The sequence below is a fragment of the Phascolarctos cinereus genome, unplaced genomic scaffold, assembly GCF_003287225.1.
Source record: "Phascolarctos cinereus isolate Bilbo 61053 unplaced genomic scaffold, phaCin_HiC Scaffold_4;HRSCAF=312, whole genome shotgun sequence".
NCBI lineage: Eukaryota > Metazoa > Chordata > Mammalia > Diprotodontia > Phascolarctidae > Phascolarctos > Phascolarctos cinereus.
In genome coordinates this window covers 726,629,834-726,655,438 of record NW_027555847.1, presented here as the reverse complement: position 1 = coordinate 726,655,438, position 25,605 = coordinate 726,629,834, and the positions used below count along the sequence as shown (strand labels likewise).

At 38.1% G+C, this 25,605-nt stretch overlaps 1 protein-coding gene across 1 annotated transcript in view; it reads left to right on the top strand.

Moving 5' to 3' along the window:
• LOC110202524 (vomeronasal type-2 receptor 26-like) overlaps nucleotides 1-25,605 on the top strand; it is an 86,885-nt gene that overhangs the window by 21,144 nt on the left and 40,136 nt on the right. The window contains 1 exon segment of the mRNA XM_020978728.2: nucleotides 11,276-11,567. Coding sequence (XP_020834387.1) covers nucleotides 11,276-11,567 — 292 coding nt within the window.

Genomic DNA, 25,605 nt, shown 5'->3' with positions numbered 1-25,605 from the left:
GGTCACCTCAGGGTTCCAGTATTTTTCTCCTCTCAAAGCACTGGTCAAGTCAGCTAGTAAGTTACCAAGCATTAATTAAGCACTTGCTATGTGTAAGGCCCTTTGCTAAGCTCTGGAGATACAAAGAAAAGGAAATGACAATCCCTGGTTTCAAAGAGCTTATAAACTAACAGAGGAGACAAAATGCGAACAGCTATGTGCAAAACCACTATAGACAGGATAAAGTGGAATCAAGTAATGGAGGAAAGGTGCTAGAACTAAGAGATATTTGGAAATGCTTCCTGCAGAGGAAGATTTTAGTTTGGAACTGAAGGAAGCAAACAAGGCATATAGGAGAAGGCAGAGGGTTCCAGGCATGGAAGACAGCTAGTGGAAATGCTCTGAGTAGGGGGACAGAGAGTCTTGTGGCAGAAACAGCATCTCTATTGGGTAATCACTCCCCTTAGCTCCCTAGGCCTTCCCCTCTCTTCAATTTAATTGCTCTCTAGCTGTCCTCTTTGGGTCTTTTTCACTTCCTTCATCTTTCTTTCTTTTTTTTTTTTTTTTTTTTACCCACTGAGACCTGAATCCATCTTGCTGATTCATTCTCCATGGCTACAGTGTCCAGGACTGGAGGTACTTTCCCTCTTACCCCTTCACTAACTGATTCTGGGAACAGGGATTTGGAATCCTCCTTGCTTCACATTGCCACTTCCAGGCTCTCCCTTTACTACAACCACTTTGTAACCTCTCCCCACTGAGATATATTCAACCTCTTTTGATCATTCAATCAATGTTTCACATATGCCTCCAAGTTCTTTGTGAGGACTACTATCTCCTTCTAAAGACTGATGGAACCCTTAGTTAAAGGCATGAACTCTATGGAAATGTTGGTGGCCTTGATGACATCATACCCTTTGGGAAAACTCAAAGAATATGAGGAAAAGTTCTGAAAGTTTTAGATCAGCCAGAATAAAAAACCCTAAAGCTTTCAGTGTACAACTCCCAGGTCTGTGTAGAGACTCTCTTATGGCTTGGGGTTACATATATCACAGTGAGCTGTGAACACATGCTCATTGTAGACAGAAGTGTCCTTGCTATTTCCAAAGACTCTTTGAAATCTCAGCATTTTCTTCCAATTTGGTGGTTACTCTTCACCATTTGCTAAAAATGATGATGCTTTTACCAAACCAGTAGATGATCTTTCTTGAGCATATGTGATAAAAGAATAAAGAATCAGAAGGACAAAAAGCAAACCTTTGTCTTGTAAGCAACGAAAGCTCCATAAAGCTATTGGTGAACCAGAAATTTAAAAAAAAAAACCTTTTTATTAAAGGCCTAGCAAGGCCGGGTGTCCCTTGTGTGGGCACACACATTTAAGACAGATACACAGCTTTTTATTCCTTATTCCTGATTCGAATTTCCCTCCCTTGTTTCCCCATTGGCTGGGTACCACAGAGGTTACAGCCTATCCAAAGTGCCTAATTTCCCCATGTGAGCCTCCACCCCTAATTACATCTCTCATTCCCCACATTTATTTGGTTCCACACCCTGATGAGTGACATACAGAAGCAACATTCCCAACCACATGTTCTACAGTCTGAAAATAAACCAAGCTTTTGGGTAACTATTGGAGGGCCAGAGAAAAACAAACTTTCAAGGACTTAGTCACTTCCACACATGCACCAGGATTGACCTCTTCCAAGCCAATCCATCCTTTTGTCCTGTGGACAGATGGAGCTTAGAGGACTGGTGGGCAGCAAGCAGGGGTCTTCTTCTGGCCCTTGAATTTTATTTTCTTTTGTAACAAGCATGGGGTTGATTAGGAGCCTGCAGCCACTAGATAACACTGGGACCAGTCCTGGAAAAGCAGTGGTGGGAGAGGGAGCATGGTGATCTCAAGTCAGGACTCAGGGGTTGGTTAAGAAGACCCAAGATGAGGCACAAATTTTCATTCACCCCCCACCCCAACCACCCTCCTGAATACCATCACAGGGTTTCAGGAGAAGATAAGAGGGACCTGGAAGAGCCCAGGCCCTTGTTGTGCATTCTTTGGGGAGTAGAGCTCTTGGGGCCCTTTACACCATAATCTGGCCTCTTGTCTGCCTTTTACTGCTAACTTTCTGCTCAGATCAAGGCTGCCCTCAGAACTCCCCTTGTCTTGCTCCCTCATCCTTGCCCTTAGTTCTCTAGAGAGAATCTCAATGTATTTTTTTCCTTTTCTCCTTATTCTAGAACATTAATGTGCATCTGTGTTTCTAGGTTCCTTCCCAGATACCAATAGAATGAAGCAGGGCTATGTGCTTATTCCATTGCTTTTTAGCCTGATGTTCTCAGCAATGCTGTCAGATACCTTAAACAAGGAAGAAAACAGCATCAAGGTCACCTACCACACTGACAGTAAATTCTCTAACTTGAAAAGGCTACAAGCCAAGACTAAAGTGGAGGGAGAGTTTTAGTCCAGAAATGAGTGTGCACTCAGTGCAGTCTCTGAGATGGAACAGAGTATAGATCCATTCTCTAAGCCAACAATAGCTTTTCACTGACTTTTACTGTAGTGGTTTCCCATACACACATACAAATATGAGACATACATGGATATAGATTCAAAGAGCAAACATTTTGAGTTGTGAAATATGCTTTTCTCTGGAGACAACAATAATGTAATGGATAATGTCAGATTTGGAGTCAGGAAGACCTGCATTCGAATCCTTCCTCAGATATTTACTAACTATGTGATCCTATGCAAGGCACTGATATGGTGATAACAATATCACCTATTTCAAAGGGTTGTTGTGAGAATAAAATTCAATAACATAGGTAAAGTGCTTTATAAACCTTAAAACACTATATAAACACTAGTAGATTGAGCTACTTATTAACAAGGTGGGCATAGGCAAGCCATTTTGCTTTAGATGTCTTATCTTTAAAAAGCACATGTTGAATTAACTTTATTTTTAAGGTTCCATCTAGTAAAAATCTTTAAATCTTAGGATTTGGGAGGAAAATATGCATTCCCAGAGCATATGAGTATGGCAAGTATTGAGTTACAAGGATCAGTTAAACTTATTGTAGATTGTGATTCTAGGAATTGCAGATGGCAATTCTTTTTAGGCACCAGTTGGACTTTCTGATGCCCCATTTTTCTTCCCTGAGTGTCTCTGACTCTATGATTCCAGCCCTGGGGAGAGACTGGACTTGTGAGTTCATCCAAAGACAAGATGGATCCTGGATCAGAAGTCAGTGGACATCACAGCCATGAGGCCAGTAGGCTGTCAGCTTAGATACCATCTCTGAAACTTTTTTATCCTGTCTGTTCACATTAAAGTCTATCTGATGCAACATCTGATATCTCAAGGAATCTGAAACCCTCTGGTGACACTGGGACACACAAACTCCTCCATGAGGGCTCCTGTTCAGTAGTCTCTATTGATCACTGGGACACAGATTCCAAAACATGTTTATCCACTTGTGTTTTTTTTCTCAGGGATATGGAGACACAGCTGGAGACGCTTCAGGCAGGAATAGTCCCCAGAACTCCTCAGGGATCTGCATGTCTCTGTGGACACAACTGACAGATACTAAACACAACGTTCCTGACAGAGTGGAGGGTAGGGGTCAGAGAAGCCTTATAATCACTCCCTTGGTCTTCTCTGTCCTTGATTTTGACATGGGCACAGCTAACGTCCCTTTGTGTTTCCTTAACTGTGAAGGGAGGACTTGACCTGGCCATCTGCCCCAGAACAAGACATTGCAGATCCATTAGCAGACAAAGGCTCAAATGTTTAACTTTGATCTAATTGTAGCATCTCCTTTGCTCCTGCCAGGCTTGCGGCTTTATCTAATGTTCAGGAACATGTGGGTCCTTGTTCAGAGAAAGATGTCTCTGTTACTTTCTGTCCTGCTCCTGTTGCTGTTGCTGAAGCTTCCAGCCTCTGAGAGCAGGACAGAGAAGACAGCCCCAGCCTCATCAGAAATGGGGATTTTGTGATTGGGACTTTTCTCCCCATGTATTCTGTTGAAGTGAACAGGGTCACAGGAGCAGGACTCTTTGGGAGTAAACCTGACTAGGACTGTTGGAATTATAAGTAAGTGCCTGCCTGCCTGTGCCTCTGAGAGGGCTGATGATTACAGAGGTCTTTATAGAAGAGGTAGGCAGGAAGGTGGGCTCATCTTCTGAGGCAAGTCTTACCTATCTGACTTTTGTTGGTTATGGTCAGTTTCCATCAATCTGATCTTTCAGACCTAATGAGTTAAAAGATTCTTACTGTTTCCCTGCCTATCTCCTGTCTCTGTGCCTGTGTTTGTATTTGCGTATGTGTCTGTCTGTCTCTTCTCTCACTGATCTTGAGACAGTGAAGAGATCTGGAGCTTTGTCTTGGTTTTGCTCATGTTTTGAATAGCTCCAGTAAACACAAGAACCCAGTCTCCAGCCATGCAAACTCAAATATAAACAATAAGAATTTTTACTATAGAAATGTGATTTAGGATTAAACACACACACACACACACACACACACACACACACACACTCATACATACACATTCCTTTCTGTGATATCCCTGCCCAATTACACTGGGAATGCTGCAGGGTAAGCCACAGGCCTCACAAGGGATTTGAAGCAATAGCTTTGGGAGATGAAGAATGGGACATGGAAGATGGCAATTTTGACCTCTTCTTCATGTTACTGTATCTGTTCATCTCTATTATGTTTGTGTTCTTTCTGCATTTCGCATTCTCTTTGTGCTCTTCTTTTCCTTCCTCCATATTTCTATCTCCATTACTCAAAATAAGGAAATATTTCAATATTTGCTTGAATTTCTTGAATATTTTAAGATATCACCAATTCTTTTCTATTCCATTATTGTTTACCAATTAGGCCAAGTGTATGATAGTTGGCAAGAGATAGGTAGGTAAACAAGCTTCCGCCCTATGTGTAGCATTGGACAAAAAGGCCGCTGTGAACCAAATTTCCTTTTTTTTTTTTTTAATTTTGCCTCTTGTAGGCTTTGACAGACTTTTCCTTGAAAAGAATGGTTGTTAATGTTGGCAGGGAATTGGTTCCTTTCTTCCTGGTTCTAATTATAACACATGTGAATGAAGAAAGAATGGACACAGAGTTTCAAATCTTCAGAAAACAGGCAGTTAAGAGAGGGAAAGTCAGCTTGGATGATAATGAGAGTGTGAATGAGAAGACCTTAAGATAGGGGAATGCCATGGTTACCGTGGAAATCTTCTCCATCTTGGCATCCATTGCTGGGTTACTGAGCTGCATCTTTATTCCCAAATGTTACATGATTCTGCTGAGGCCAGACAGAAACACTCAGCAACATATCAAAAATAAAGTAGATCACAGGGGTAGGACTCAATCTGCATCATTGCCTGCTGTTTTCTACCAGAGTCATAATCAATTTTAAGGACAAGTATCCCAATATAGGAGGGGCCCTGGGGTATCCCATCTCTTGCCTCCTGTCTAGGATTGCAGAATTCCACATCACACTTCCTCCTGTTGTGCTTGTCCTGAAGTGAGCTTCCTGAGCCTTTTCAAGATGTGGAAACACAACATCTCATAAAGTCAGGATTGAGGAATGACAGTAACATTTCTAATCACACGTCTCCTTTAGCAGACTTGCCATTCACTGATGTGCTTCCTTGACTAATAACTAAATATTTTGGACATTACCATGTTTTCTTATTTGAACAGTCCTAGTTATACTGAACTTCCAGCTTCCAAATAGTATCCCTCTCTGATATCATGTATCTCCTTCCTTATTTCCATATGTTTCAAAACTCCCATCTATGTCCTACTAAATATTTCATCCTCCCTTCCACCGCACTCTTTGGAATGCCTGCTATATAATTAACAATCTTCTTTTCATCATAAACCTTCTTCCTTCTTTCTCCTTTCATGTTGAAGCACTCACTGAGACCTTCTTTCCAAATGAAACTCCTTCCTTCATCATACTTTTCATTACCAGCTACACTTTCTGTCTTGTCACTCATAATGTAGTTTCTTTGTTGGAGTGGAGGGTTATAGAATAATTTACACCCCCCCAATTGCTGCTTCTAGACTCTCTGTCAACATTCATCATTCACCAACTCTCTCTCTCTCTCTCTTCTCTCTCTCTCTCTCTCTCTCTCTCTCTCTCTCTGTCTCTCTGTCTCTCTCTGTCTCTCTCTCTCCTCTCTCTCTCCACATCTTGAACATTTCCCCTCCTTCAGAACTGAATCCAGTGCCTAACTCACAGATTTGCTCTGCGCCGCAATTTTTGTTGTAATCCTATTTGTTTCCAATGTAACTACGGATATTCCCTCCAATGCCATGACTTCTCAGCTCCTCAGTTCACATGATCTATTCCTCGACTCCACCTCACCTGCCCTTGGTCTTTGTAACATCCACACGTGCTCCACTCATTCATGAACTGAAATTCTTGCATCTGAATGTAATCATTTTTGTACCAGAAAGTTGATTATATTTTTAGATCTTATTTTTATTTTCAGTTTCAAAATCTCTCCCTCCTTCCACCAGTCCCCCACCCATTGACAAGGAAAAAATATGATTTTCTAGCAAGGCTCTGCTAGGCTGTCCAGGTCACGTGGTTAGTGTTTGTGCAGTAGGATTTAAAGTCTGGTCTTCCTGACAGTAGGCCCAGTGTTCTGTCCACTGTACCACCTAGCTATTAAAGGTGTGTGTGTGTGTGTGTGTGTGTGTGTGCGTGTTTCATTGAATTTGGTTGAAGTCTAATAATGGCGCAGTGACCTAAGCTTTTCTCAGGGTTCCAATATCCAGGGAGGGCATGCCTCCTTCTGCTAGCCTCTTTTGCTGATGCGTTCAGTTTCCACTCTCCTGGGCCTGGCCCACCAAACTTTCAAGGTCCCAATCATTACACCTCTGTCCAAGGCCCTCTTTCTTCACATAGATTCCCCTTCTCTGTAAGCCAACAACAGCCTTTCATTGAGTTTTGCTGTGTTTTAAACAGTGAATTTCCCTCCCCCCTCTCCCTTCATACAAGACGTAAAGGGATATAGATTCAAAGAACAATTATTTTTGAAGGTGAAATATGCTTTTCTCTAGACACAACAATAATGTAATGGATAATATCAGATTTGGGGCAGGAAGCCCTGAGTTCGAATCCTTCCTCAGATATTTACTAACTATGCAATCCTATGCAAGGCACTGAACCTCTCTCTATCCTGTTTTCTCCTTAGTAAGATGGTGACAATAATAGCAACTCTTTCACAGGGTTGTTGTGAGAATAAAATTAGATAACAACTGTAAAAGGTTTCATAAACCTCAAAGCACTATCTAAATGCTAGTGTACTGAGCTACTTATTAACAAGATGGCCTTAGGCAAGCCATTTTACTTTAGATGTCTTATCTGTAAAAAGCATGTGTTGAATTAAACTTTATTTTTAAGGTTCTTTCCGGTTCTAAATCACATGATCCTAGGATTTTGGAGAAAAATATGCATTCCCAGAGCACGTCAATATGGCATAACATAAGGTTATGGGGATCAGTAAAGCTAGGAATTGTAGATGGTGATTCTTTTCAAGCACCAGTTGGATTCCCTGATGCCCCACATTTGTTCCTTAAGCTTCTCTGATTCTAAGGTCCCAATCCTGTGGAAAGCCTGGACCTGTGAGTTCATCCAAGGACAAGGTGGATTCTGGCTCAGAAGTCAGAATCACAGCAATAAGTCCTGGAACTCAGCTTAGCTTCCCTGTCTGAAACATGCATTATCTTGTCTGTTCACATCAAACTCTACCTGATGCCAGCTGCAGGATTCTGCAGTCCCTTAGGTAACAGAGGGACACACAGACTCCTCAATGATGGCTTTTGTCCACTAATGTTTTTGATAACAAGGAGACAGATTCCAAAACATATTTTTCCACTTGTGTTTTTACTATCAATATGGAGACATAGCTGGAGATGCCTGAGGCCAGCATGGTCTCTAGAACTCCTCAGGGATCTGCATGTCTCTGTGGACACAATTGTCAATGACTAACCACAAGGTCACTGAGAGACAGAGTGGAATGGAGGGGTCAGAGAAGACTTATAATCACCCCTTTGGTCTTACATCACTGTCTTTGTCCTGGATGTTGGCACAGCTAATGTCCCTTTGTGTTTCCCCTGGTGTGGAGGGAGGACTAGAGCTGACCACCTGCACCAGAACAAGACATTGCAGATTCAGACCAAGACTCATATGTTTGACTTTGCTCTATTTCTGACAGGTTTTTTTTAATCTTCTACCAGGCTTGGGACTTTATCTAATGTTCAGGGACATGGGGCTTCTTGTTCAGAGAATGATCTCTCTCTTGTTTTCTGTCCTGCTCCTGTCACTGATGCTGAAGCTTTTAGCCTCTGAGAATGAACAAGAAGCCACTCTGCTGCCCCCAAATCAGCCCCAGCCTTGTCAGAAATGGGTATGTTGTCATTGGGACTTTTCTCCCCATGTATTCAGTTGAAGTGAGCAGTGTCACAGGAGCGAACTCTTTGGAAGTAAACCTGACAAGGACTGGGAATATAAGTGTCAGCCTGCCTGCGCCTCTGAGGAGGCTAATGATTACAGAGTTGCAGGAAGGTGGGCCCTTACCTGCTGATCTGAGGGTCTCTTCTAGCCTCTCTTTTCTGACTTTTCTTGCTCATGGTCAGTTTCCATTCATCTGATTTTCTTCTAGTGATAACAAGTGAAAGGATTTTGTCTTTGGTCTCCTTCTGTCTCTGTGTCTTTGTATTGCATTTGTGTCTGCTTGTCTGTCCCTTCTCTCACTGATCTTGAGGCAGTGAAGAGATCTGAAGCTTTGTTTTAGCTTTGCACATGTTGTAAACAGCTCCAGTAAATACAAGAGTCCAGCATGCAGTAATGCAATCTCAAATATAAACAATAAGAATCTTTACTATAGAAATTGGATTTAGGTACACACACACACACACACACACTTTCACTCCAGTCATATCCCTGACCAATTTCAATGTGAAGCTACTGGCAAGCCACAGGTGTCACAAGAGACTGGAAGCAATAGTTTTGGGAGATGAAAGATGGGGACATGGAAAATGGCAATTTTGACCTCTTCTGTGTGTTGCTGTGTCTGTGCATCTCTATTGCTTTTGTGTTCTTTCTGTATTTTGCATTATCTTTGTGCTTTTCTTTTCCTTCCTCTCTATTTTTATCTCCTTTGCTCTAAAAGAAGGATATGTTTTAATATTTGCTTATATTTCTCAAATACTTCAAGATATTCTCAATTCTTTTCTATTCCATTATTGTTCAGCACCTAGGCCAAGTGGATAATAGTTGGCAAGGGATACGTAAACAGCTCCCACCCTATGTGTAGCATTGGACAAAAAGGTCAGATTTCTATTTTTGTCACTCATAGCAGTTGTCAGACTTTTCCTTGAGAACAGTGGTTGTTCGTGTGGATGAAGACATTGGTTCATTTGTTCCTGATTCTAATTGTACCAAGTGTGAATGAAGAAAGAATGTACATAGTGTTTCATATTCTCAGAAAATGGGCAGTGAATGGAGGGAGAGTCAGCTTGGATGTTAAGGACAGAGTGAATGAGAAGGCCTTATGATTTTCTTATTTTCCTCTGTCACCTACCAGAATACAAATCTGAATTACCTTAAAGATGAGTTGCTGGAGAAATATTTCTGGCTTATAAATATTTTTGAACATATCATCATTAACATAAGGTCTGTTTGACCATTAGTTTGGGGCTGTTAGATTAAATTCTTGATAGTAATTAACTATTCTTTTTTTTTTGTTTTTCTCAGTCCCTACCGTGGAAGGGAAAAGGTGAGGAAAGAGAATGACAGGTCTGAATGATCACTCCTGATCTTGACCTGAACACACTTAGACAACGCCTACTAGTACATTCTGCGGGTACAAACTTGGAGTGCTTCTTCTCTCTTAAACATGTTTCTGTGCCTTTGTACACTAATTTCTCTCTCCAGGAGATCCTTATCTCCACCTATGAAAATTCTTCTCCTTTCAAGATTATGATCTACTTCATGAAGTATTCCTCCATGGGGAAGGTGCCTCCCCCTGCTCAGCATTCTTAATTCTGTCCATATCAGTCACAGGCCAAATATTTGTATGACAGGTTTGTGGACCAATCATGTTTCCCTTAGCTGTATCCTCTGCTTGTTGGGGACAGGGGATGTTTTGGTAACTGATGGGTACATACTCTTGTTGGGTATTGTCCTAATACAGAATCAGGAACATTCAGAATATCAAGCAGGAAAGGTAGCAGAATCCTTACCTCCCACTTATATTGCTGGGATAAAGCCATGTTAATCAGATGCCTAACTCAGCCATGGTGTCAAAGAAAAGGAGAGGGCCAGTGGCACTGAGGTACCATGTTCCCAGTTCATCCTTTGTTTTCCATTTTCCGTAAGTCAGAAAACTTGGGGAAGAAATACAGATACTGAATTTCTAGTCACACATGCTTCTAAGAAGAGAAATCTACAAGGACTGGCATTCCTAGAAGGCACAGCAGGATTGGACAGAACAAAAAGGAAGCAGAAATAGAGACTATAGAAAGGAGGATTTGTGTGGGGTCAGGGAGATTTTCACAAAGATGCAGGGTGGGCAGGGAGGACATACATACTTCATTCTTCTGGTGTCTCAGATAATGTTAGGTGTTTGAATAGTGTGAAGAAGGGTAGAGTTACATAGGGTTCTTATCAGGGACAAGCTGGATCAGTCTTTGGGAGCGGGGACTACGGAAGCTCATACTTGTGAGGTGCATGACAGGTGCTGACTAAAGCCTGGTGAGGGCAGGGGCAAATTGTGAGTGAATTTATATTCAAACACAGATTCCAGAAGAGAACTTGGTTATTGGCAGTCACTTCTGGTCTTACTCCTACAGGATGACTGAGGGTTTTGTTTATTTTTGAACATTCTAGGATTTCTTCATTTACCTCTTAGGGAAGGCTACTATATTCCTTACAGGTAATGTTATAGTGAGAATTTTTTTTTTTTGAGAATGAATCTGATTAGATGGTTTTCAAAATCTTAAACCCTATGATTCTGAAATGGTAGGCATTCCATACATATTTGTTTAAATGAATGAATGAGTTAGTGACTCTGGAAGGCAGAATGATACCAGTAACTCAAAGCAAATAGTCCCCAACATTCCAACCTAAAGAGAGGATAAGTGAAGGAGCAAGGAAGGCTACTATTAACACACTCAAAATGAACCAGAGCCCTCAGATTTGACCTTCACGTGGCTGGAATATCCTTATTCCTCAAATTAATTCTTCTTACAGGCTTTTTCTGACTCTCTCCCTGTAGGTGGTTATACAAAAATTACCAACAAGCCCTGGCCCTAATGTTTGCTGTGGAGGAGATCAACATGAACCCTAACCTGTTGCCCAACCTTACCCTGGGATTCCACCTCTACAACGCCTACCACAGTGATGAGAGGACCTTGGAGAGCTCCCTGAGGTGGCTGTCTGGGCAGGGCCAGATCACCCCTAACTACAACTGCTGGGAGCAGGACAAGTCTGTGGCTGTTATTGGAGGAGCCACATCAACTCTGTCTGTCCAGATGGGGACCCTCCTGGAGCTCTACAAGTATCCACAGGTGGGTAACATTGACCCTGAACCTTCTGAGGCTTCATCAGACCCCTGAAAGGCAGCATAGTGCAGTGGATAGAGAATGGACCTTAGAGTTGGGAGGCCTAAATTTTATTTTATTTTTTAAATTTTTATTTTTATTTATTTTTAGGCAATTGGGGTTAAGTGACATGCCCAGGGTCACACAGCTAGGAGGTGTTAAGTGTTTGGTCTGAGGCTGGATTTGAACTCAGGTCCTCCTGACTTCAGTGCTGGTGCTCTATCCACTGTGCCACCTAACTGCCCCCCAGGGAGGCCTAAATTTTAAAAGCTATCTCTTTCACATAGTGCCTGTGTGACCCTGACCAAGTCTCTTCAGTTCACAGTACTCTGAGCTACTCTCAGCGACTATAAATTTCAGAGAAGTTGCTAACCTGAATTAGTAAAAGTTGTGTCTTTCCTAGAAATTCCTACACTTATGACATCATTGATACAATTTTGAAAACCTATACACGGAAGAGGGTGGGTCTACCCTTTAGTACCACACTTCCCATCCCCTTTATTGTATTTTGTATTTATTGTTCAGTCTTTTCCATTGTATCTAATTCTTTGTGACCTTATTTGGGGTTTCTTGGAAAAGATACTAGAATAGTTGGCCGTTTTCTTCTCCAGCTCACTTTTAGATGAGGAAATTGAGGCAAACAAGGTTAAGTGCCTTGCCCAGGGTCACACAGCTAGTAATTATCTGAGCTTGAATTTGAACTCAGATCTTCCTGACTGCAGGTCCAGTGCTCCACCCAGTGTATCACCTAGCTGCCCCCTTTGTTGTATGGCAAGAACTAAATCAGTGTGACCTAATTTCTATCTCATGAAGGGATATTAGAGATTGTACAAACCTACTTCCCCATTATCCACAGAAAGTCCTTGAAGATCAGGGGGATGAAACAGCTTCACTGAAGTCTTACAAGTGATTGATGAAAGAGCTGGAACTAAAACCCATATGTTTTCAGTACTAGTTTATTGTCTAAGCACTACATAACATTATCTGTGTTTAATCCTCAAGCTATATGTTGCCTGTGCATATAATTATCATTTGTCTGTTCCAAATTATAATTCTTTCAATAAGAGAATTACTGAGCATGGTGTGGAAAGTGACAATTTGGCAGAGCAATGATGACAGTGTCTTTTAATTGTGGAGAGTGGGAAGGAAGGGCACCTTAATAAAATGACCCACTCACTAAAAATTAAGCTTGCAAATACATATTTTCTCTCTCTATAGCACTATTAAATGGAAACATGACAATATAAATGCATGAGGTCATAGAGAAGATTATTCCTCTTAAAATCTTCTTTAGCTTTAATTTCAAAGATCAAACACTGTAGTATGTCTTCCGGGCCACAACAAATAGAAGAAATAACATAATTCAACCTTAATTCCTACAGGAAAAGTAAAGCTTTGCTATGTATAATCTCAAATGCTTCCCTAAGAAAACAAAAACTACTTAGGCTTAGACAGGGAGAGATAGGAAAGAACTTTCCTTATTTCTACCCTAAATGCATGATGAATATTAAAGACTGATGAACGGTTAGTGCTAAATTTGAAAAATTTAAAGCAAACTTAATGAAGGACAATGTAGAGAACTTTTAGAAGTACAGAAATATCCCAATGGAATTATTGAAGTGCATGCATGTACAATTCAGTCTAAAATGTGTTACTTTCTCAAAGTTTATTAACATCTTCTGCAACCATAGTTCCACTGTCTTATGGCTTTCAAAGCTACTTTTATATACAATGTTTTTATTGTATAAAATTTTCTTCTGGTTGTGTTTACTTCCTTTGCTATCAGTTCTTACAAATCTTCACAGGTTTCTCTGAAGCCAACTCTTTCATTATTTGTTATTGAGCAATGATATCCCAATGCATTTATTTTTCCTGCTTCTTATGTTATTTTCAACATTTTAATTTATTGTTTTTAACATTCTTTTCTTTTTAAACTTTGAGTTCCAATTCTCTCCCTTTTTCACCCCTCCCCCACCCACTGAGAAAGCAAGCAATATGATATGAGTTATACATGTGAAGACATTCAAAACAGATTTACATATTAGCCATGTTACAAAAAAAAAATGAAGTGAGGAAATTATACTACAATTTTCACTCAGACTTCATCAGTTCTCTCTCCAGAGATGGACAACATTTTTTCATCATGAGTCCTTTGGAATTGCCTTGGATCACAGCATTGATTAAAGTAGCCAAGTCATTCATAGTTGATCACCATAACACCATTGATATTAATGTGCACAATAATTTCCTGGTTCTTCTCACTTCGGTTTGCATGAGTTCCTATAACGCTTGCATTGTTTTTCTGAAACCATCCCCTTCACCATTTACTAGAGCACAAGAGTGCTCTATCACAATTACGTGCCAGAACTTGTTTAGTCATTCTTGAATGTTGAGCATCCTCTCAATTTATAATTCTTTGCCAAAACAAAAAGAGTTCTTACAATTTTTTACATATAGGTTCTGTTTCTATTCTCAAATGACTGTGTCTGTATTTATTCTTCCCTCTTTGAACCAATTCAAATGAGAGTGAGGTGTAAACATTTCCCGACACCTCTGCCCCCATTTTCCCCTTAATTGTAAAAGTGCTTCCTCATATACCTCTTTTATATGAGAAAAATTTCCCCATTTTACTTCTCCTTTCCACTAATGCATCCTTTTTTCTCATTCCTTTAATTTTTTCGGAGATTATTACAACATAATTGACTCATATCCATGCTCTATATTAATGTAAACTCCATTTAACTGCCCTCAAATGAGAAAGTTTTTAGGAGTTTTACGTATCATCGATTACTCTTTCATATTTGCTTTTTTATGCTTCTCTTGAATCCTGTGTTTGAATACCAGATTTTCTATTCAACTCTTATCTTTTCATCAGGAATGCTTTAAAAATCCCCTATTTCATTTAATAACCATTTTTCCCCAGAGGGATTATTCTGAGTTTTGCTGGGTAGATTGTTCTTGGCAGTAATCCTAGCTCCTTTGCCCTCTGAAATATCATATTACAAGCCCTGCACTTCTTTAACATGGAAGACACTAAATTTTACGTGATCTTGACTGTGGTTCCATGATATTTAAATTATTTCTTTCTGACTGCTTGAAGTTTTTCTCTTTGACCTGGGAGCTCCAGAATTTGGCCATACTCTTCCTGGGAGTTTCCATTTTGTGATCTCTTTTAAGAGGTGATTGGTGAATTATTTCCATTTTTATTTTACCCTTTGGATCTAACATATCAGGACAGTTTTCCTTGATAATTCTATGAAATATGATGTCTAGGCTTTTCCTTGATCATGGCTTTCAGGTAGTCTAATAATTCTTAAAATATCTCTCTTTGAGCTATTATCCAAGTCATTCATTCTTTTACTTTATTATATTGTTATTTGCTGTCTCATGGAGTCATTGCTTACATTTGGCCAATCCTCCTTTTTTAAGGTGTTATTTCCCTTGGTATTTTTGGTGCCTTTTTTTTTTTTTCAAGCTGTTAATTCTCTTTTCATAATTTTCCCTTACAGTTCTCATTTCTTTTCCCAGTTTTTCCTCTACCAGTCATCTATTTATGTAACTCTTTCAGGAATTCTTGTTAAGAGTGTGTCCAATTAGCATTTTCTTGAGTCTTTGTAGTTTTTTACATTGTTGTCTTATTTTGAATTTATTTCTGCCATCATAGTCACTTTTTATGATCGAGTTCTTTTTTGTCATTTTGTCATTTTTAGTCTATTTTTAAAATTTGAACTTTATGTTGAAGTTGGACTCTACTCATCTTGGGGTGGGGAGGCAATGTCCTAAGCTTCTGGCCTTTTATACTGCTGTTTTAAGAGCTAATTTTGGGGGATCTGCAAGTTTCTGGTGCTTCTATGGTGGTATAATCTGGGGATAGGTATGGTCACCACTATCTTGATCTGTACTCTGTTCAACTGGGTTTCTGCCCCTAATTGAACATCTTAACTTCCTTCTGCATTATCTTCTCATTTGTTCTCTTGACACCAATGCATTTAAATACCATTTGTTCAGCAAATTTGTTTGGTATTTTACCAATTTATTATAATTTTCCTATGTTTAAGAACTTGAATATGACTAAAAGAGCTTCCCTACATACTTATAAACATGTGGGATTTCTTTCTCTTTCTTTGGTGTATTTGGTTGAATTGGGGTAGTTGGAATGCTCTTTGTTACCCATTGCTGCTTCCAGCTTCTCCCTCTCCTTCTATTACTTAGCAAACTCTCTTACTTTGGAGAATTTGAAAGTTCCTTTGAAGGTTCATCAACATATATTTACCTCCACCTCCGATCAAGATTCTAATATGTGCTATCTCCCAACCTCCAGGATATACTCTTTTCTCAATGAATTCTCTCTTTTCTGTCCTACTGCCCTCATACTAGGTGACTTCAGCAAACATGTTGAAATACTTTAAAAGATCCTACTTACTCATTTCCAGGGGCCTTCATCTCACTTCAGCTACCCACAGAGGTCATAGCATTCACCTTGCCATCCCTCAAAAATGTTCCATTCCTATGTTCATAAACTTAGAAATTCCATTATCTGATAACAATTACTGTGATTCTACACCTTCTGCTTTGCAACTTCTGTTTTTCATCTTGACTACGACCTGAAATCCCTACAGCCTTGGTTCCTTCCAAGGTCATGCATACCCTGCATGGGATATACTACCCTTTTTCCCCCATCTTGACTTCATCATCAATCAGTTCCACTCTACAATGTTTTGAGTCCTTTGCTCCCTGTTGATAATGTTGCCCTGATGTGTGCCAGTCTTGTATTACTGCCATCATCCACTACCTTCACTCTTATTCCTACACTGCTGAATGAAGCTGGAGGAAATCATGAAACCATGCTGACTGGGTCCAGTACATTTTTACATTACACAGTCTCAACTGGGTATTCATTGCAGTGAAGCAATTATGATTATATTCTGTGTCCTTTTATACACACCCCAATTGATTTTGAAAATCACTCACGATAGTGACTTTTCCAAAACTTATAACACTTCAAACTTTCATATCTCTTCCTCCTGCTAACTCTTTCAGCTGAGAAGTTTGCTTCATATAATCAAATGGAAATCTTATGCTGAGATCTCCCTCTTATCCTCAGCTCCACCTATATATGGCAGATATAAGATAACAGGTCAATATTTAAAGATATAGCTAAAACATATATGTTTAAAATATATTTAATATTAAAATATATATCCTTGAATTGTTTTTTCAAGAGAAAAAAAGAGAGTAGGTCACAGAAAAGCAGACTATAAAAGCAAGAGTTTTTCAATGAACCGGACATTCAAATATGTATGTACATGCATGCACATGAACACCTGTATCTATGTATAATTACATGTACCTATATATACATAAGACAGCTAGGGGACACAGTGGATAAAATACCATGCCTATAGTCAGAAAGATTCATCTTCCTGAGTTCAAGTCTGCCCTCAGACACTTAACTAACTGTGTGAATCTAGACAAGTCACCTAACCCTCTTTGCCTCAGTTTCCTCATCTGTAAAATGAAATGGAGAAGGAAATGGCAAACCGCTCCAGTATTTTGCCAAGAAAACTCCAAATGGGATAAAAAAGAATGAACTTGATTGAACAAAAAAAGTATATACATACATATATTTATCTTATTCTATTGATCCATCAATCTATCTGAATGCTATCTCTTTAAAATAATTTTAATATTATTTTTAATTACATAAAATGCAACTTTTTATTATAGCATTTAAATTTTTAAAATAATATTTTTCACAAATTCATTAAGAACAATTTTAATATTTGTTTTTCAAAATTTGAGCTCCAGATTCTTTCCCTCCCTCCCCTATCCATCTCATTGAGAAGGCAAGCAATTTTACATAGATTACATTTGTGTACTCATGCAAAACACATTTCTATATGAGTTATGCTGTGAAAGAAAACACAGACCAAAAAAAAATCATGGAAAATAAGAATGTAAAGAAATCTGCATATAGACTCCACCAGTTCTTTCTCTGGAGATGGACACCACCTTTCACTATAAGTCTGTAAGAATTGTCTTGGATTGTTGTATTACTGAGAAGAGCTAAGTTATTCACAATTGATCTTCATACAATATTGCTGTTATTTAATACAATGTTCTTCTGGTCCTGCTCATTTCACTTTGCATCAATTCACATAAGTCTTTCTAAGTTTTTCTGAAAGCATCCTGCTGGGTATTTTTTTTTTATGGCATAACAGTATTCCATCACAATTATATACAACAACTTGTTTACACTTCTCAATCAATAGTGATTTATAGCATTTTTTCATGACTATAGATAGCTTCGATTACTTCTGAAAATTGCCTGATTATATCATTTGACCATTTATCAATTGAAGAATGGCTCTTATTTTCACAAATTGGACTCTGTTTTCTATATATTTGAGAAATTAAGTCTTCATCAGAGAAACTTGCTATATTTTTTTCCAGAGTAACGATTACTATATATTTCTCTCCATCCTAATTTCTCCCTGTTTATCCTACTCTTTCTCTTCTTTCACCCTGTCCATTGTCAAAAATGTTTTGCTTCTGACTTTTCCTTTCCCCAATCTGCCCTCCATTCCCCTCCTACTTTCCTGTATTGTAAGACAGATTTCTACAACCAACTGAGCATGTATGTTATTCCCTTTATAAGCCAATTCTAATGAAAGAAAATTTGATGTGCTTGCCCTCTTCATTCCCTTCTTGATCTCCACAGTAAAATCTCTTCCATGCCTCTTTTATGTCAGATAATTTACCCCATTCTAGTTCTCCCTTTCCCCTTCTCCCAGTGCACTTCTCTTGATCACCCCTTAATTTTATTCTTTTAGATAATCATCCCATCATATTCAACTCACACCCATACCCTCTGTCTATGTGCATTCCTTTTAACTACCTTAATAATGAGAAAGTTTTTTAGGAGTTACTATTATTATTTTCCCATGTGAAAATGTAAACAGTTTAATTTTGTTGAATCATTTATATTTCCTCCTTTTTGTTTACATTTTTATGCATCTCTTGTATCTTGTATTTGAAAATTAAATTTTCTCTTCACTTCTGGCGTTTTCATAAGGAATGCTTGAAAATCCTCTACTTCATTGAAAATGTTTTTTTTCCTTGAAGGATTATACTCAGTTTTGCTAGGTAATCGATTCTTTAGAATATCATATTCCAAGCCCGCTGATCCTTTAATGTAGAAACTGCAAAATCTTGTGTTATCCTGACTGTGGTTCCATGATATTTGAACTGTTTCTTTTTGGTTGCTTGCAGAATTTTCTCTTTGACCTGGGAGTTTTCATTTTAGGATCTCCTTCAAGAGGTGATCAGTGGATTCTTTCAATTTCTACTTTACCTTCTGGTTCTCAGACCTCAGGGCAGTTTTCCTTGATAATTTCTTGGAAAAAATATATCTAAGCTCTTTTTTATCATAGCTTTCAGATAGTTCAATAGTTCTTTAATTATATCTCCTGGATCTATTTTCCAGGTCAGTTGTTTTTTCCAATGAAATATTTCACATTTTCTTCTTTTTTTTTTCTTGATTTCTCAAAAAGGTTTTCATTTGCTCAATTCTAATTTTTAAGGAATTATTTTCTTCAGTGAGCATTCATACCTCCTTTTCCATTTGGCCACTTATACTTTTTAAGGAGTTCTACTTTTCAGTGAGTTTTTGTATATCTTTTTTTTTTCCATTTGACCAATGCTGCTTTTTCAAGGCATTCTTCTATTCATTTGATTTCTGTACCTCTTTTACTATTTGGTCTATTCTGTTTTTTTAAGGTGTGTATTTTTTGTACCTACTTCTAGGAAGCTGTTGACTTTTGTCATGACTTTCTTGTATCACTCTCATTTTTATTCCCAATTTTTATTCTACTTCTCTTATTTGATTTTTAAAATCCATTTTGAGCTCTTCTATGGCCTAAGTCCAACTCATATTTTTCTTTGAGGCTTTGGATGTAGCAGTTTTGACTTTATTCTCTTCTGAGTTTATGTTTTGAGCTTCTCTGTCACTATAGTATTTTTCTATAGTCAAGAATTTTTTTCTGTCATTTGTTCATCTTTCCAGCTTAGTTCTTGACTTTTAACTAGGCTAAAATGGGGCTCAGCTTCCACAGGGGAGGAGCCACTGTCCCAAGCTTCAGACTTTTTGGACCTATTTTCAGAGGTAATTCTGGGAACTTGTAAGTTTTTTTGATTTTTCATAATGGCATGATCTAAGGAGTGCTGTGTTTACTACCCTCCTGTTCTGTACTCTAGTCTATGAGTGACCACAAACACACTTTCCTTCCATGGTACTGTGAGCAAAAGCTCTGATGTGCTAGAATTCCTCCTCACCCTGGGATTGAGAGCCAGACTGAAACCCAGATCCAAGTATGGGCAAAGCAACAGAGTTTTGCCCTTGGGATCTTTGCAATCTCCTTCTGACAAGTACTCTGACTCCCTTACTGTCTGTGTACTGAGAAGTCCAGAAACTGCTACTGTCAGCACTGGCTCAGTTGCCCCCAAGGCCCACTGCTGATTTGCTGGGAGTGTGGTCTGCATTGAACTGTGCTCAATTCTTTCTCTGGTGCAACAGACCTTTTCTGCCAACCCTCTAAGTTGTCTTGGGCTGGAAAATTTTTCACTCCACCCTTTTGTTGGTTCACCACTCTAGAATTTGTTTTGAGGCATTATTTAAAGTTTTTGGAGGGGTTTTAGGGAGAGCACAGGCAAGTCCCTGCCTTTATCCCACCATCTTGTCTCTATCTAAAGACAACTTTTAATATTCATTTTTATAAAATAAATATTTTCTCATTTTTAATAGCATTTTTTTGTTTCCAATTAAATGTAAAGATGATTTTAACATTCATTTTTACAAAATTTGGTGTTTCAGATTTTTCTTCCTCACTCTCTACCCTCACCTCTTCCTAAAATGGTAAACAATCTATTATAGGTCATAGAGGTGCATTTATGTAAAACATATTCTTATTTCCATACTAGTCATATTGTGAAAAAAAACACAAAAAAATAGTTAAAATTGTTGCTTCAATCTTCATTCAGACTCTGTGAGTTCTTTTTTTGGATGTGGATAGCATTTTCTATCACAAGTCTTTTGGAATTACCTTGGATCTTTGAATTTCTGAGAAGAGCTGAGTCAATCATATTCAATCATTACACAATGTTGCTTTTATTGTGTACAATGTTCTCCTGGTGCTGCTTACTATACTTTGCATCAGTTGACATAAGTTTTTTCCAGGTTTTTCTGAAATCCACCTGCTCACCATTTCTTGTAGCACAATAGTATTTCATTATAATCATATACACAACTTCTTCAGTCATTCCCCAATTTATGGACACTTTCTCAATTTCCAAGTCTTTGCCACCACAAAAAGCTACCATAAGTATATTTGTACATGTACTCCTTTTTTTCCTTTTTTTTTTAATGATCTCTTTGGAATACAGAATTATTAGTGATGTTACTAGATCAAAGGGTATGCACAATTTAATTGTCCTTTGGACACAGTTCCAAATTGCTTTCCAGAATGGCTGGATCAGTTCCCAACTCCCTTAATAGTGCATTAGTGTCCTAATTTTCTCACATTTTCTCCAACATTTATCATTTCCTTTTCCTATATTAGCCAATCTGATAGATGTGAGGTGATTTCTCACAGTTGATTTAATTTGTGTTTCTCTAATTAATAATGATTTAGAGCATTTTTTCATTTGAATATAGATAGTTTTGATTTCTTCTTCTGAAAATTGCCTGTTCATATCCTTTGACCATTTTATCAATTGGAGAAGGACTGGTATTCTTATGAATTTAACTCAGTCCTCTATGTATTTGGGAAATGAGATCTATATAAGAGACATTTCCTAGAAAAAGTATTTTTGAGTTTCTTACTTTCCTTCTAGTTCTGGTTGCATTGGTTTTGTTTATACAAACACTTTTTAATTTAATACAATCAAAATTATTATTTTACATTGTGTAATTATCTCTCTCTCTTCTTCATTAAAAATTCTTCCCTTCTCTATAGATCGGACACATAATCTATTCTTTGCTCTCCTAATTTGCTTATGGTATCAACATTTATGTATTCATCATGTACCCATTTTGACTTTACTTGAGATATATACTTAGTAGTGGCATTGCCAGGTCAAAGGGTTTCATAGCCCTTTGACCATAATTTCAAATTGCTCTACAAAATGGTTGAATCAGCCCACAACTCCACCAAGAGTGCATTAATGCACCATTTTCCCCACATCCCCTTCACCATTTGTTATTTTCCTTTTCTATCATATTCACCAATATAATAAGTATGAGGTAGTACCTCAGAATTGTTTTAGTTCGCATTTCTCCAAACAGTAGGGAGAGCAATTTTTCATATGGCTATAGATAGCTTTGATTACTTGATATAAAAACTGTTTGATCATTTATGGACTGGGAATGGCTCTTATTTTTACAAATTTTACTGAATTCTCTATACATTTATTCTCTTCTCTCCTTTGACCCTGTTACTCCTCAAAAGTGTTTGCTTCTGATTACCCTTTCCCCCAGTCTGCCTTCCTTTCTATCATCTCCCCTCTCTTACCCCCTTCCCCGCTAATTTCCTGTAGGGCAAGAGAGATTTCCGTATCCAATTGAGTGTGTATGTTATTCCCTGCTTAAACAAAATTCGATGAGAGTAAGATTCGTCATTTACTCTCACCTCCTTCCTTTTACCCTCCACTGTAAAAGCTTTTCTTGCCTCTTTTATTTATTATAATAATTACTATATAATATATATTATAATAATTATTATAAATAAAACATAAATTCACCCCATTCTACCTTTTCCTTTCTCCTTCATCCAGTACAATCCTCTCCAACCTCTTAATTTTATTTTTTAATCATTATCCATTCATTTTCAATTCACTCTGTAACCTCTGCTATTTATCTATTTCTCGCCCTCTCTCTATACACACACACATATGTATGCATATACATATGTATATGCATGTGTGTGTGTGTATATATGTGTGTGTGCGTGTGTGTGTGTGTGTGTATACATATATCCGTCCAACTACCCTAATACTGAGAAACTTCTCATGAGTTACAAATATCATCTTTCCATATAGGAATGTAAACAGTTCAACTTTAATAAGGCTCTTATGATTTCTCTTTCCTGTTTGCCCTTTCATGCTTCTCATGAGTCTTACATTTGAAAGTCAAATTCAGCTCATGTCATTTCATCAAGAATAGCTTGAAAGTCCTTTATTTCATTGAATGTCCATTTTTCCCCTGAAGGATTATATCCAGTTTTGCTAGGTAGGTGATTCTTGGTTTTAATCCTAGCTCCTTTTACCTGTGGAATATATATTCCAAGCACTCTGATCCCTTAATGGAGAAGCTGCTAAATCTTGTGTTATCCTGATTGTGTTTCCACAATACTTGAACTGTTCTTTCTGGCTGCTTCCAATATTTTATCCTTAACCTGGGAACTCTGGAATTTGGCTAAAATATTCCTAGGAGTTTTCCTTTGGGGATCTCTTCCAGGAGATGATCAGTGGATTCTTTCCATTTCTATTTGACCCTCTGGTTCTAGAATATCAGGGCATTTTTCCTTGATAATTCCTTGAAAAAATGCTATCCAGGCACTTTTGTTTATCATGGCTTTCAGGTAGTCCAACAATTCTTAAATCGTCTCTCCTGGATCTATTTTTCAGGTCAATGTTTCCAATGAAGTTTTTTTTTTCACATTTTCCTTTTCTTTTAATTTTGTTTGATTGATTCTTGATTCCTCAAAAAGTCATTAGCTTCCATTTGGCCAATTCTAATTTTAAGGTATTATTTTCTCACTTAGGTTTTGTATCTCCTTTTCCATTTGCCTATTTCAACATTTTAAGGAGTTGTTTTATTCATTGAATTTTTGTGTGACATTTTCCTTTTTGTTCTTCCTTTACAAAGCTGTTGCCTTTTTCAAGTTTTTTTTTTTGCATAACTCTTCTTTCTTTTCCCAATTTTTCTTCTGCCTTTCTTATTCTATTTTTAAAATCGTTTGTGAGTTCTTCCAGGAGATCTTTTTTTGTGCCTGAGACCAAGTTATATTTCCTTTTGAGGCTTTGGATATAAGAGTTTTGACACTGCTGCTCTCTTCTGAATGTATTTTTTGCTCTTCCTTGTCATCATAGCAGCTTTCTATCATCAGGATGTACACACACACGTGTGTGTGTGTGTGTGTGTGTGTGTGTGTGTGTGTGTGTGTGTGTGTGTGTGAATTTTTGCTCATTTTCTAGTATATTTCTCTGACCTGGAGTACAGAAGGCACTGTCTCCAGCTTCTTGCATTAGGGGTCAGGGCCCTGGTTACTGACTTACTGTTCCAGGGATTTTGGGGGCTGGCAACTCATCTATTTCAAGGAAGGGAGAGGGGTGATCTGGGGCTAGTGACTTGCTTGTTTTCATGGGGCTAGAGGCCTCACAGCTGGCCTGTTGTGCCCCTGGCGTCCTGAGCTGAAAACCTTGGCTGCTGATCTGTGCTGGGGCTAGGAACTTCCTGCTGGTTTGCCTGGAAACTGCCTGTGGTGGACTGTGCTCCACTTTTACCAGGCTGAAACAGACATTTTTTGCCATCGTTCTAAGTTTTCTTGGGCTGGAAAATTTTTTCACTCCATCCTTTTGTGGGTTTTGTTGCATCAGAATTTGCTCTGAGGCTTGATTTAAAATTGTTTTGCGGGAAATTGGGGAGGGCTCAAGCAACTTCCTGACTTTTTTCCTCCATCTTGGCTCCATCTCTCTCTCTTTTGTTGAAGAAATAATACACAGGTATAAAATTTTCCATTAAGGGTTAATTTAACTATATCTTATAAATGTTGCCATATTTCCTTATTTCTATCATTATCTTTAATTCAATTTTCTATGGTGTCTAAGATTTTTTCTTTGACCAAGGAAATTCGTAAAATTAAGTTATATAGTCACCAATTATTTTTCATGGGAGTAAGAGTCAGAAAAATTTATTAAGCACCCCTTTGTGCAACTCACTGTGCTAAGTTTTGAGGAAACAAAGAAAGGCATAAAATAATCCCTGCTTTCAAGGAGCTCACAATCTAGTTGGAAAGAAAACAGGAACAAAAGAAGCTGGTTTCAGCTTCATCAGGGCATGGCATTAGCTAGCTTCCGGTTTGATGAAATCATGCAGTTGTGTTAGGAAAATATCTGAAGGCGTTTGAGTTTCCAAGTTGATTTCAGCTTGCATCTTGATAAGTTTCTGGAGATGACAAAGTACAGGAAATTAACAAGAGGAGAAATAATCCAGTTAAAGACTTTTTATTTGATGCAAATTTTATTGCATTGTAAATACAGTAAATGACATGAATGATATTTATGCTTTCATTCATTTATTTGTGAGTTTTTTCCTCCTACCCCAATACATGGTCACTTAAAAATTTTTTTTTTATTAATTTATTTTGATTTATCAACAACCACTTCCATGAGATTTTGAGTTTTAAAATTTTCTCCCTCTCCCTCCCTCCCCAAGACTTCACGCAATCTGATATATGCTATACATATACATTCCTATTAAACATATCTTCACATTAGTCATGTTGTAAGTAAGAAATAGAAACAATAGAAGGAACCACCAGAAAGAGGAAACAAAACACAACAGAAGAAAAAATAATTAGCAAATAGTATGCTTCAATCTGCATTCAGACTCCATAGTTCTTTCTTTGGATTTGAATACCATTTTCCATCATGAGACCTTTAGAGATATCTAAGATCCTGGCTTTGTTGAAAAGGGCTGTCTATCAATATTAGTCATCACACAACATGGCTGTTACTGCGTACGACATTCTCCTGGTTCTACTCAGTTCACTCAGCATCAGTTCATATAAGTCTTTCCAGGTTTTCCGGAAGTCTGCTTTCTCATCATTTCTTATAGCACAATAGTATTCCAATACATTCATATACCATAACTTGTTCAGCCATTCCCCAATTGATGGGCATCCTCTCAATTTCAAATTCTTGGCCACCACAAAAAGAGCTGCTATAA